Below are 13,245 nucleotides of genomic sequence, written 5' to 3' on the forward strand. Positions count from 1 at the left end.
ATAAAAGATTGCCTCTCACCTGGTAATATGAACTGCTTGGCTTTATCCCAGCTTTCAGGAGACAACTGAAACAAAGATAAAACATTTTTCCATGGTTCCTGTATGCAAACATAACTTCATAATCATTAGTAAATGGATAACCTTAATGAGAAATTGGCAAGCATTTCAGTGATGGGGAGCAAGGGAAACTTGTCTTCCATCCTCTGCCAGGCCCAGGAAAGGTTCCCCTTTTCTGAAAGACCATTTCACACCCAACTCAGCAGGGTCATCTTAATCCAAGGAGCTGGGAGAGTCAAGTCTTCAGATACAGCTAGAGTAAAGGGCAATATTACTGTTATTTGCTGGACCTTCAGAATGCTCTGTTGAATGCCAGCTTAATTGATCCATATCCCCTATGGTTGGGCCACCAGGAATGGAACGGAGGCAGACTCATGAGGCTGCTCTAGGCACCCTCATGTTCTAACACAGGGTGGGCTTGCTGCGGTGGGAGGCACGCTGCACACTGGGAGAGGGACGTGGTGTGTGGATCTGGATCAACATCGGGGCAGAAACATTTCCTAATGAATATGTTCTTGAAGAGGAAAGGTTGTTCACATAAGAAAAACAAGGTAACTCTCAAGAAGCTCTAGCCTATGTAACCCTTCCTTTAGATTCAGTCCTGAGGGAAGTCCACACTTCCAAGTTGACAACGAGACTCAGGACACAATAGGTGCTGACTTTCTAAGTCCCAACATCTTTTGTAAGGAGTGGGAACGTTCAGCATCTCACAGGATTTAATGCTGATAATGCTCAACCCTTCCAAAGTCAGATTCTGCACAGGGGAGATTTAACCAAGTTGACTAAAGGTCTAGCTCTTTGTCATAGTCATTTGACATTGAATATAAGAGAGGACAATAAAATAGATGATATTCTAGCATTCTTACAGGAGTCCTCTTTTTAATAATTTCCTTTTTGGAAACAATCTTTTAATCACTAACACAAAGCACAATGACAACATTAGCAGTCTTTATTTTTTTTCAGTAAAGACTAATTTAATTATGTTCATTTTTACAATGGAGTATATGCCCTGAGCAATTAATTTCAACATGTTTCAGTCTATTCTTTTTCAGTGTTACACATGCTGATACAGAGTCACATAATTGGTCACTGTGCCATCTGTAACATGTTTTAGTCACACCATCACAGCTACTTAGGCAATTGACTTATCAGACATTATTAATTTTAACACTATGTATGACACGCTTTTAAGCACAGTGTCTAGAAAAATCTTATGAAATTTTACAAGACACCTAGAAAAATAGGAGGGGGATGGGAGAAAGATGTATTTCCTTTGTGCATATGCAAAGTGAATGAGACTTTGTTAGGAGATTGCTTGGACAAGACACTGACAGAACATGAACAGAATATACTTTTTTTTAAGATACATTTCTAGATACAAAAGAACTTATTTCCTCTCTCAGATACTGTTGTCTTATACAGACAGACAATTCACAGTCAACAAATCCGAGTCAAACATTCTCCCACCCGTACCAACCCCAATCAGGAAGGGACTCTGGCCTTCTGGCATTCACCTGCAGCCACAGTTTGTACGTACAGTGCTTGGACAAGCCACAACATTCCCATCAAGATTTTGTATCTGGAATGGCCAGTGCTTTGGTATCATGAGGAGGAATCAGCCCCTGGGACAAAGCAAGAGTGTCGCATCAGGGTTGTTTGAAAGGACAGCAGAGGGCTTCGTGCAGCAACTGAACACCGCCCTTCAGGAACTGAAGTGGCTGAACACCTCTCTTGCTGTTACCTCTCAGCCTTCTCCCAGGACATTCTGCACGATTTTGCCTGCAGCTTGTCCTTTCCTCTAACCACAGCACTGTCCTCTCTAAAAACAAGTGTTTGAGCCTCAGTATGACTCAGAAGTTTGGGAGGCTTTGTCCCTTGATTTAGAAGTTTACAGGTGCCATAGCTTTTGGTAGCGAGATATAGCCAATACAGCTTCTCAAAATTTACTGGCTCACATTGTCTAAAATGATGCTGAGAAGAATGCTGCTGGCCTACCAGAGACATGCTTCTCAGAGTAGACAACCCTTCCTCTGAACTCCAGTACTCAATTTATGCTAATATTTACCCTCTGCCATCAGATTTTTAGACTTTTTTTTTTTTTAGGCTAGATTTGAAACTCCTAGAAACTGTTTGAAATAAGAGGCAGACCACTGAGTTCGTTTACGTACCTGTTAAGATCAACATGCTGGTAGAGTTCTAAGGCTTTACCAAAGTATTTCTTCTGAGAATTAAGAACCTGAAGCGTGGCTGCACAAGTGCCGTGTTTATCCCACTCATGTTTCCTATAGGAGGAAAGCAAAATTTAAGTTTTAGAAAACATTATTTGCAGACATACGTGCTGCACAAGCTAGCCAATATACTTAAATCAAGTATCTGAAAGGTTACATGTGAAGTAGGACACTGCACTCAAAAGATACTGCATGTGCAAAAAGGAAAACCAAGAAAGATCACTCCCACCATTAGACATATCAGAAGAGTAAGGAAGAAGCCCAAGAAGTACCTCATTAGGGTTTGTAACAGACTAAGAAAAAATTGTTTCAGACAATAAGTCATGTTAAAAATAGATAAATGAGTTGGCATTAACACCGGCAGCTGCAAGAGAGAGACTTTTCAAATTAATGTAAGAGCTGTAGAAGATAAAGGAGAGGACTGTCTAATGGTTTGGATATTATGATGTACCTGGGACATTCAGAATCGGCATTCTGTTTTCCTATAGATTACGTATATGAACTTGTGCAAGAGTCATTTATAGTTCAGCCCTTCAAATGTTATCCCACCAAAGGGATAACACTCTTTTCTCCTCCCCCCACCACTATCAGCTATCTTTTTAAGACTGGACATTGCAAGGTGAGGAGATAAGATAGATAGCGATGTGGAATAGACCATTACTTCATTGCAAAACTGACTAAAAGAACTTTGTGTCACAATAACGTGACAAAACTTTACGGAGCCAAAAGTGCTGTTCCGGTGTTTCTTTAGAATAAGTTAGCCCAAATAGTTGGGTGTTTGTTTTTTTAACTGTGTCCTTTGAATCAGCTTGTTTTTGAAATAATTAAATGAAGGAATTTATGAAGTAAATATGTATCATGCTCTTATGATATGTATTACAAATAAATGCTTAGAGTTCAGAATGGTAAGAATTTGCCTAGAAAACGAATACTTATACGCTTTGTATAAGTTTTTGTGGAATCTTTTATGTTAAATGTATTTTCAAAGCACTAAAAATTTTTCAGAACGAAAGGGACTAATCCTTATGGTTGATACTGTAGCCTCAACTTTTACTTTGACCAGTGGCAGTACTTTCATAGGCCTGCTCTCAAGTCGTGCTTCTATTCTACCATCAAGTCTTCTAATACCAAGGAACAGAGTGCAAAAGAAAGCAATTCTTGCAATTTTATGGCCGACAAACTCATATAGGACAAAAAAAAAAATGGGGCAAAGCTCAAAATATCAATTCTAAAGTCTACTGAAAGATTAAACGGTATAATCTTTAGTAAGGCCACCTGCGGATTTGGAGGGGTTGTGGTGGTGTCTTTTTTTTTTTTTTCTTCTTTCTTTTCAGATTTTCATGAGCCACTTGCATTACAGATGTATCAGTTCAGCAGATGTACACAAAAAGTTATCTAATCGCGAACTCTTGCCACTACCACAGCATTCCCTGACCTTAGGATGCCTTAAGTACCTCATGGAAAAGCAGAGAAGCATTCACTTGAAAGCCTGCCTTTGAATTGTCTGTTCATACTAAAAACTTCGTATTTTCTTAAGGAATTAAAACACTTTAAAAGAAATTATGTTTGTATCTAGAGAAATTCATACACTACTTCTGAACAGAGAATGAATAAAGCAACTGTGGCATCAAGAGATTTGAGATAGGGGAGAAGATGCATTACTAGAAGATTTTCACTATACATTCTCAAATTTAAGCCTTGTAGAGAGTTCTCATCTTGGCTATAACACTCAAGTTAAGTTGAGTCAAGTGAATTGTTTACTTCCTGGAAGAGTCCACTTTACATGGGCCAAAGAGCACGTTTCCTGACAAGGGATTTGAAATTACTGATGAGAAAAAAAGAGGACAGTTTTAAAGAAAACGGAGGCTGTTTTAGGGGCAAATTTAGCAAGAGATATTGAGCAGCTGGCCTAAACCAGAAGCAGACAATAGTCACATCCAAAGGGCTACTGGAACAGCAGAAAACTGGAGGCAAAGCTTTGCATGTAGGATGACAATTTTTCTTCAGAGAATACATGCATGCATGTGTGTAAAAGTAATGGTAAAATGTCGTGCCCATCTTTTGAAGGCTTTCAGTAGTACTTGCATTTAAGCGTCCTGCTGTTTCCAGAAAGAAGGCAGAAATAGAGGACCAAAGATCCTATAGTGCTGAAGAAGCATATTATTGCTAACGTGGAACTGCTATTGGAGTGGTTTCATCCAGTTTGCACATATCACAGGGCCCAGGCTATGGAGCTGTAGGGATCCCAAGTGAAAATACACAGAGCTACCCACAGACAGTGCCCATGCAGCACCAGCTGTAGCAAGCCAAGAATACATTGGGCCCAAGTGTTTTAATCAGTCCCGTGAGCTTCCAGAATGGAGAGCTACTTTACCGTTGCTCCAAAACAATTACTGAAACTTTAGGATGACACTCTCGACAGTGTTACTTTATTTTGCACCACAGCCATGTGAAAAAAGCCAAAAAAACAGCGATGCAGATATAGCTAATTCTGACCATTCAGCACAGGCATATGAAGCTTCACCTTCACCTATTCCATTTATATGCAAACTGAAGCAGCTAGGAAACAAAGGAGCTGTAGGTACCAGGGAATAACATGAAATAATTTGTTCAGAAATCGAAAGAATTATGTCTCAATGTTATTCACTGAGATATGTTATCCTTCACCCAGACCACAATAAGACAAGGTAATTCTACTTGAGCCTCAGCTTACAGCTGGGTGGCACGTGGATACAAAACATAGCTGCCTGTATTCATGAAGGCCACCCATCCTTCTGAACCTCTTGTACCCATGAGCTAGGCAGTAGCTAGCCATCAAGAACTTTGCTGAACACTTCTTCCTCCTTGTAGGACACAAGTACTTTGGCAGGCACACAGGAGTGGGGCTTGCAGAACTAGATTGTGTTCCACAATATAACTTGCCCTTCTCCACCATTTTCTCTGTGGTGCTGCTAAGAATAAATGCTACACTTGCATACCTCAAAATTAAGTCCTACAAATGAAGTCTCAGGGGGCTGCAAAAATGCAAATGAATGAAATTGGTACAAGTCAGCAGCGTGGGAAGGAAGCTGAACTTCGAAGAGATTTTGCTTCCTGTTATGCACAAGGACACATTTCCCCCAAGCACAAAGTCACACAGATGTGACAAAGTCAGGAGCATATCAGGTGGGTCCAAGGATTATAGAGACCACGCAGCTCAAAGACCGGCTCACTATTAGGGTAGGAACAAAGAAGGTCTGTAAAGCACAGCTGCAAGTGCTGCCCACAAAACACAGAAGATTAGGGACACCCAGCTGTCCCGTAGGCGAAAACATTGCTTCCTTATTCTGTATCATATGTATAAACTGATCCTGGAGGGAACTCTCTTGGTCTAGAAATCTTTATTTGGTCCAAAAAAACTATTAACTACTATAAAAGGTATGGTTTCAGTTAATAAATTTTGAGATACATAGCACAAATAACCCTTTATTCTGTATTACGGCATTCTATCTTGTCCAATTCAAACTCTTGGGTGGCAATTGTCACAGTTCGTAAGTTAACAAGGTGAAGAGATGTGCAGTTACCTTTACAGAAGCACCCACAGCCATGCTAAAAGTGCCAGAAAAATTCCTTACTTCCCCTTTTAAGCCAGGGCAACAGTTAGCGGTAAAGCCAGGAAGAAACATAGTACACAATTATAGCAGTCTTGGAAAAACCCTGATGTGATATGCTAAGATATTCAACATCTATTTTGCCTGTCACTGCTTATGTTCTTTACCCAATTAAGATGCCTATCATTACATCATCATTAACACTAAAAACTGTGAATAGTCAGTTTTACTTTCAGATTCCTATTTCTGCTGTATTGAGATTTTTACACTATAGATATATCTTTTTAAAAACTTTGAAGTAAATATAGTATCTCAACTGAATGGAGACGTATAACAGGATCTCACTGGGTTTCAGTTGGCTTAAAAGCTTGCATTTACAAAATCTGCAATTAGAGCTGCCAATTACAGTGCACTTGTCACCTTACTGAAAGGGAGTGAATTTCTCTGTCACTCAAAATATCAGTTACAGTGTTACAACCTGACTTTTGTATTGTTTTAATGATATTTTTGATTATATTTCCAGGTATTGAAATAAGTGCTATTTGCTAGCCTTGAACTGAAAGGGAAATGGTTTTGATTGTATCTGTTCACACCTGCTGCCTACAAAATATCTCTGTTAGCAAAATAAGGACAGGTATGCCCTTGTTTTTATGAAGACATGGTCAAGGCATGGGTGGTGCTAGATTTAAGACACATTTTTCTTATTCTAATTCCAGGAAGGTGGAATAAACTTGTGCTACCACAGAAAGAAGCAGTTGTGCTCTCCCCGGCACAGTGCAAGAACAGAGGGGTGGAGGGCGGAAAAAGTGACAGCATCATTTTTCACTGTTTAGGTTGCCATAAGACACTTGTGGAACCAGTTTAAAACTCTGAGGACAAGTGTCTTCTGTAGAGCAAGGACAAGACTAGAAGAGACGCACATTCCCTTCAAAGCTTTTCCCCAGTGACACAGGGTGGAAATAGTCATCCAATCCAAAGGAAAAACTTATGGGCACTTATAGCTGACACGGCTTTAAATGCTACTGCCTGTAGCTACATACTCTGTTTCTTACCTGATGTTACCACCCTCACTGTAGATCTAGAAGAATAAATTGCATATCTGTACCATGGCCGATGCAGCTCATAGCTCGGCAAATTAACTTGCATGGCCACTGACATTAGTTTAAAATAATCCACTTGACGTGAAGCCTGTGCAAATTCAAACACCACCCATACTGCTCTTTGGTCTAAGTGTCTGATTACTCAAAAGGAAAGAGAAACATGGAGAAGGAGGAAAACAGTACTGTTGTCGAGAGACATCTTTCTCCCTTCCCATGAGCCAAGCAGGTTGATCTCTAAATAAATTCCCAGATCTGATTTTAGGCAGCTAGAAAAGTAAGTACAAAGAGAGAATTCTGTAGAGAAGTGGCTAGGATGACCCAGTGCATCCTATTTTTTCATTTCCTCCTCAATAAGAAAGCCCAAAAGGAAAGGTCTCTCAGAGTCAGCAACACAGCAAAGCTAGCTAGGAAAAGAGGCCTGGAAGCTGCTCTTGCAGCTAGCTGTGACATCCCAGGAGTGCTGCTGCTATTCAGATTTAATGTGTCAACAACAGCTGCTTCTCCACCTCTGGGGGCAAAGTGAGGAAACACATTCTCTCCCTTTCACTAAGTTTCATTTCTCCAAAACCTCTGCTATAGCCCTCTCTTCAACAGCTGCATTTTGCAGGTGCTCTTAAAAAGAAAACAGATTTATTTTGTAAATGAGACTGACAAGACACTGCTTTCAATGGCCTCCTGGACATTGCTTCTTATGTACAACATCTCACCTCAAGAATTACTAACTCAGATTTTTTTGTAAAGTAATATCCAAAATACTTTTTAGGATTTTTTGTACTCACCAGAACTGGGTGCGATTCAGAGACGAATGAAGCACATCAGGCCAATAGCGTCTCATGTCTGACAGAAGATCCTAAAAATATCACAATTAATAAATGCATCTGCAGTGTTGAAAAGCTATTTCTTACACAATCTACACACATTGATACATTTTCTAAAGCTGAAGCTTCATCTTTCAACATCCCCAACTGAAACATTTACTCGCGGAAAAAGAAAAGATCTTTTTCCTCAATATTCTGAAAATGCTGTTGTTGGAGGTAGCAGGCAGGTGCAACTATCTAAATATCCGAATGTACTAATACTGACACATTGCCTCAAAGTAAGATTTTCCTTCAACTGTCCCTGCAGCAGTTGTTCAGTCATGCAGCTCTTCACATTTGTTGGCTCAAGCCTCCTATCCCCATTCACAACACTTCTGAAGGAAATATGGATTATTTTTTTTTATTAAAAAAAAATTAAAAAGGACTAAAGCCCTGGGAGAAAACATACAGAAAAATGTACTCTGAACTCTTAATTTCTGTGTTCTAGGTTTGCAGTAGAAAATGAAAGAGAGAATATGGACTGACTGTAACCTCTTTTTCACAGGTACTTTTTGCCACTGCAAATCCTCTGCCTATGCTCTCTAGATTATTTTTTTTTTTTTTAAGGAGGATGTGGCTGAACGAGTCAAACCACATGTCTACAAAATCAAGTAGGAAGAACTGCTAATGATCACAAGCACTACAACTTCAAGTAGTCCCAGAAGCACCTAATGAATTTGTGGAGTCCTTAAAAGAACATACCTCGCAGCAAACACTAAGTGATACATTATAAGCTACAGATTTTGCATATAGGACGTGCAAAAGTAATTGCACTCAGCTCTGCTTGGTGCAACTGTTTTTGCTTTAAATAAATACCTTAATCTCAGTGACGTTGAAATGCCATGTCCTGTTACACTCTTCAGTTTTGTCAGGCCTAGGGAAGCAAAACAAAAGTGAGAAAAAGATGTCTCCTAAGTCACTAATGGCAACTAATGATACAGAATTCTGTTCTATATCATTAGCCTGAATTCTAAATATGCAAGATTATAGCTAGAGATTTTATTTCAAAATGCAATTAACCCATCAGCACATACAATGTTTTAGAAGTAAAAATTCAAGACATTAGTTATGGCCAAAACATTTCCTATGCAGAGACTCTTCATTAGGTCCTCCAGTCCCTCTTGCTCTATGTACAAGACATACAGGGGGAGTAAGTGATATGGAAGAGTCTTGTCCATGATGTCACTAGTGACATTGCCCTGCTCAACCACTGCATCAAGTGATGATTCTGCAAGTATCACCAAGACACTCACTGGAAATCTAGACATAACGCTGTTCACCTTTCCAAGATGCATCGCTTAAACTCCTATACTGATTTTTTTCCCCTGTATTTGTCAGGAATACCTTTGAATTGCTGCCATAGGTACCAATTCCAGTGAGTTGACTGCTTTGAAGCAAATTAGTTTTTCCTGTACTTTTGCAATGTTTGTGCTAAGATACTTAAAGCCACAAGCAGTCACAAGACATTAACGAAGTCTGTGTACTCAGGGAGGAAAAAAAAGAGGAGAAACTATACTTCCCTTTCTGTCTGAGAACATTACTGATCTCTTAAGGCGATGTATAAATAAAATGCTCATGTGGCAGCAAGAGGATTTCAGGAGCTCAGCAAGTCATGAGATACAAAAGTGTATTTCAGTTTTATTTAAAAGCATAGGGTTTTGATTTCCAACCAAATGAAGGCTTTTGTTTCAAGAAATCATAAAAACAGACAGATTCAGCCCTCAAAAAAAGCACTAAACGTCCTGGTACAAAAATTGATTTTTTTCCTTTCCAGGCTGAAATAAAAACACTCTATGATCATACCACAGTCCATGGATTGTCCAGTACTCTGGAGGGTCCTGACAATCATTAGCACTCATCTGTGGAAAACAAAAACACAGAGTATTTATTATACGTTTAGAGGAAAAAATAAAAGTTCATTCACTGGTGGTCTAAGGGTCTAGTGAGACATGAGAACTTTTGCTTGCCCAAATCAAGAACTGGTGAAATCCAGTTGCTTGAAGCTGTCATGGATCATATGCCACTTAGCAGAGACCAACCGGCATTAAAATTTTGAAGCTGACCAAGTAAGTATCAGGGAGCATCCTGAACAGGCAGTGTAAAAAGAAGACAAAGGACAGGTTTGAAGGTAATAGAAAGTAGCTTGATCCATGCTAAATCTGCATTTATCATATTCCAGATGGCAGCTCTGTATTTTTCTCATCATCATATCTTTTCAAGGAGCACAGAGCCATTAAAATAAAAACCATCAACATAAACTATAATATTAGACAAGCGCACCGTCTTTAAGCACCCAGGATTAGTTCTGTTGTTGTATTAAAAGGAAAAAAAGAAGGGATGAAATAGGTTGCTTATTCCAAGTAAAATGGTTAGAATATATTTTTTAAATATTTTGACTTGAGGGATAAAGGAACAGAGAAAAAAGGCTATATACATTTCTACCAAAACAAAAAGTTCCCAGTCAAAACTTTTGATAATGCAGGAGAAATAGCCTACACATTAATTATTGTTTAGAGCAGAGTACATATTCCTGAACAGCACACACTAAAAAATATCCATGTTCACACATCACAGAATACCATTACTGTATTTTCCCTGATTATTCTGCTTAGTAATTATGGGTCTAAAAAGTAAACACTTTTCACCATTAAAAAACCAGCTCCTCAGACTTTCTTTCCCCCATAATAATAGCTTTCCTTTTTGGCTCTGCATCCTGTCTTAATTATGCCACAATGCCTTTTATGTGATGCCAGAGCAAAAGCAGAGTGTAGAGAAGAGCAGAGAGAGGCCTGTAATCTCACTAATTGCCTTCCACATGCCACAGGCCAGTGGCAGCAAAACTGCAAGCTCTGCAAGACTGACTTGTTCTGTGCCCATTTCCTTCCTCTCCCCTCTTGCCACCAATAATAGAAGCAATTAAACCCAGCAACAGATTTTTTTTCTGAAAGGGGTATTGTCAACAAACACACACTGCAAATGCCTGGATAATATTGCTCCCGTCATGACACATGCTATGTGGAGCTGAAAGAGTTCAGCCATCCAGCCCAAAATACAGCACATTAATAGCCAGCAGCTAATGCATCATCCCCTGAAAAAAAAAAAACCCGACAGCTAACCAGCTTGCTCAGCCAAGGGTGGTAACAAGAACAGTGCAATTGTGCTCCTTATCCAATCTTTAACTGCCGTTCTCAGACATGCTAAAGGAAAGCCCAGAATATTTTAAATTTGGAATCAGTTCTCCCCTATCACAGCACTAACCTTATTAGCAGTTTCCTCTACACATTTCATCAGGCTCTCCGTGTAACACTGTGTGCTGGCAGAACTGTGATGTCAATGCAACCTACAGCGCATTACTTTGGCCAGCTTCATTCACCCTCCCTTTTAATTCTATCCATAGTATTTTTCCAACGTTCATTTTAAATCGATATCATAAAATGAGCAAACGCTAGCCTGCGAAGCTGGGTACCCTTGCTACTTCTGCAGAAACACTTCTTGTACACCTTCCTGTTTCTTTTACACTGATTGCAGAAGGGTTAATTCAACCTCACCCAACGCCTGACTTGAAACAGAGTTACAAATGTGGATTTTCAAGTAGGCATTAGACACCAGAAAACCTTCTATATGTATATTACTGTGAAAAAGGAACGTTGCTTTCTCCTGTTTTAAATCAATCTGATAATCAAACCAATGCAAATTAACCATACATGATCCAGAACACTGAGAAAAGTGGCAGAGCGCCCACCATGCTGAGCGCCCACCATGCAGCAGAAAAATCAGCCTATTTGTAACAGCAAGACATCGGACAAATAGTGGCTGCTGCAAGTGTGGGAGCTCCTTTCACCTCTCACATGCTGAAAGCAAAACACCATCAAACTGTCACAGAATCAATCTTTTGGTACAGCAGCCTGTACACAGGAGGGTGTAGTGCTACTGGATCACATACAGATACACCAAGTTTAAATAAAAAGTCAGCTTCTGGGAAGTGAAATATTTAATCCTGCTCTTTTCAACCTTTCAACTGTTTAAATAGGCCATCTGTTTCATTAAGATCAATTTTAAGTGTTATTTTGTAATGAAACATCACAACTGCTACGAAAAGTCCTTGCTGCTGAAACTGTAGAGAGCGCTCACTTTTTCAATTTCTCTCCTCCAAATAGTATGCAATTATTCCCTTTCCTCTTTCCCCCCACCCCCTGCGGTAAAACCTATCACTGAACGAAGCAAATTTATAAGGTTGCTGAAAAAATTTGGGAGGAGGGAAACAAAACAAATTTACTTCTTGTTCAGCACCTCTTTAGCATGACCTGATAAACTAAAACCTTTAATGTGTTTATCCTTACAGGAAATAAAGACCCACAAAAACATCTAAACCAGACCTTATTCACAGAGAAGGTAGAAGCATAGATTAAGAGTTATCTTACAGGTTACATTGGTATTTTGGAAAAAAATTTCTTTTGTTCCAAAATAGTGTATGTCAAGAGCTGGACTCACTTTGACACACCTGGCTTACTATACAAACAAAGAAATAAAGGTACCCCTTTATCTAAGGAACTTTTTGATCTAATGTTAGATCACAACAGTGTACTTCCCTCACCTTCGTCACTTTCGTGCTATATAATGTGACTTCTTCTATTTAAAAAAAAAAAAGTAAAAATAATGTCTCTATTTTTCCTTTAAGCCTTTGCTATAACATTATTGCCAAAGCTGAAATTAGAAAAACCTTTTATCTCATACAAAAGAAAAATTAATTTTATCTGCTGCTTAACACTACATTCAAACTTGAATTCACGCTGTTCTGTTCACCAACCTATTCTGTTGTCCTTTCTTTGATTCTTCCATTTGATCAGCACATATGTGCAGTAAAAGGCAGATCACAGCAGGGTTTAGTACTCATTTCTTTATCATCCTTCCCATTCTCAATAGAGGCAGAACATAGCCTACAAACTGGCACTGGATTTTCCCCATTTCACAAGGAAACACCTACAGAAATTTTATCTTTTTGCAATCTCCAAGATGCAAAAGCTGCAATAATATTTCTCTTTTTAAGTTCCTGAATTCAAGATCTTCACAACTCTATAAAAAGGGAGAGGGAAAGTCCCTCATCTTGCCCTTGAGTTGCTCCTATTTCCACCTAACAGGATTCACATTAATTTGTGACCAGAAAGTTTAAGTGTGACATAAATTAGCCACGTGAAGTTCAATAAATTGCACTACAGGCACAATTTATTAAAAGAACATTAAATTCATAATCACTTGAGGTCTGTGAATTTAGCTTGAATATCTTTGTAGAAGACAGTCACTTTAGATCAATTATATGGTACTGGAATTTCTAATCACATGATGAGGAAAAACACCTCTCTTCCTCCTTCACCCTCTCACTGCAGCAGTCAGGAGTTAAGTCCTTGGGTTATTA

General features: G+C 39.1%; 1 protein-coding gene across 1 annotated transcript in view; it reads right to left on the bottom strand.

Moving 5' to 3' along the window:
• The window catches only part of RNASET2 (ribonuclease T2), a 22,037-nt gene that overhangs the window by 3,023 nt on the left and 5,769 nt on the right, over positions 1-13,245 (bottom strand). Inside the window, exons 3-7 of the mRNA XM_009891452.1 lie at positions 9,636-9,691; positions 8,649-8,706; positions 7,755-7,825; positions 2,226-2,339; positions 20-65 (exon numbers count right to left, since the gene is read on the bottom strand). Coding sequence (XP_009889754.1) covers positions 20-65; positions 2,226-2,339; positions 7,755-7,825; positions 8,649-8,706; positions 9,636-9,691 — 345 coding nt within the window. The remainder of the gene's footprint in view (positions 1-19; positions 66-2,225; positions 2,340-7,754; positions 7,826-8,648; positions 8,707-9,635; positions 9,692-13,245) is intronic.

Source organism: Charadrius vociferus, unplaced genomic scaffold (genome assembly GCF_000708025.1).
Source record: "Charadrius vociferus isolate BGI_N301 unplaced genomic scaffold, ASM70802v2 scaffold68, whole genome shotgun sequence".
Lineage (NCBI taxonomy): Eukaryota > Metazoa > Chordata > Aves > Charadriiformes > Charadriidae > Charadrius > Charadrius vociferus.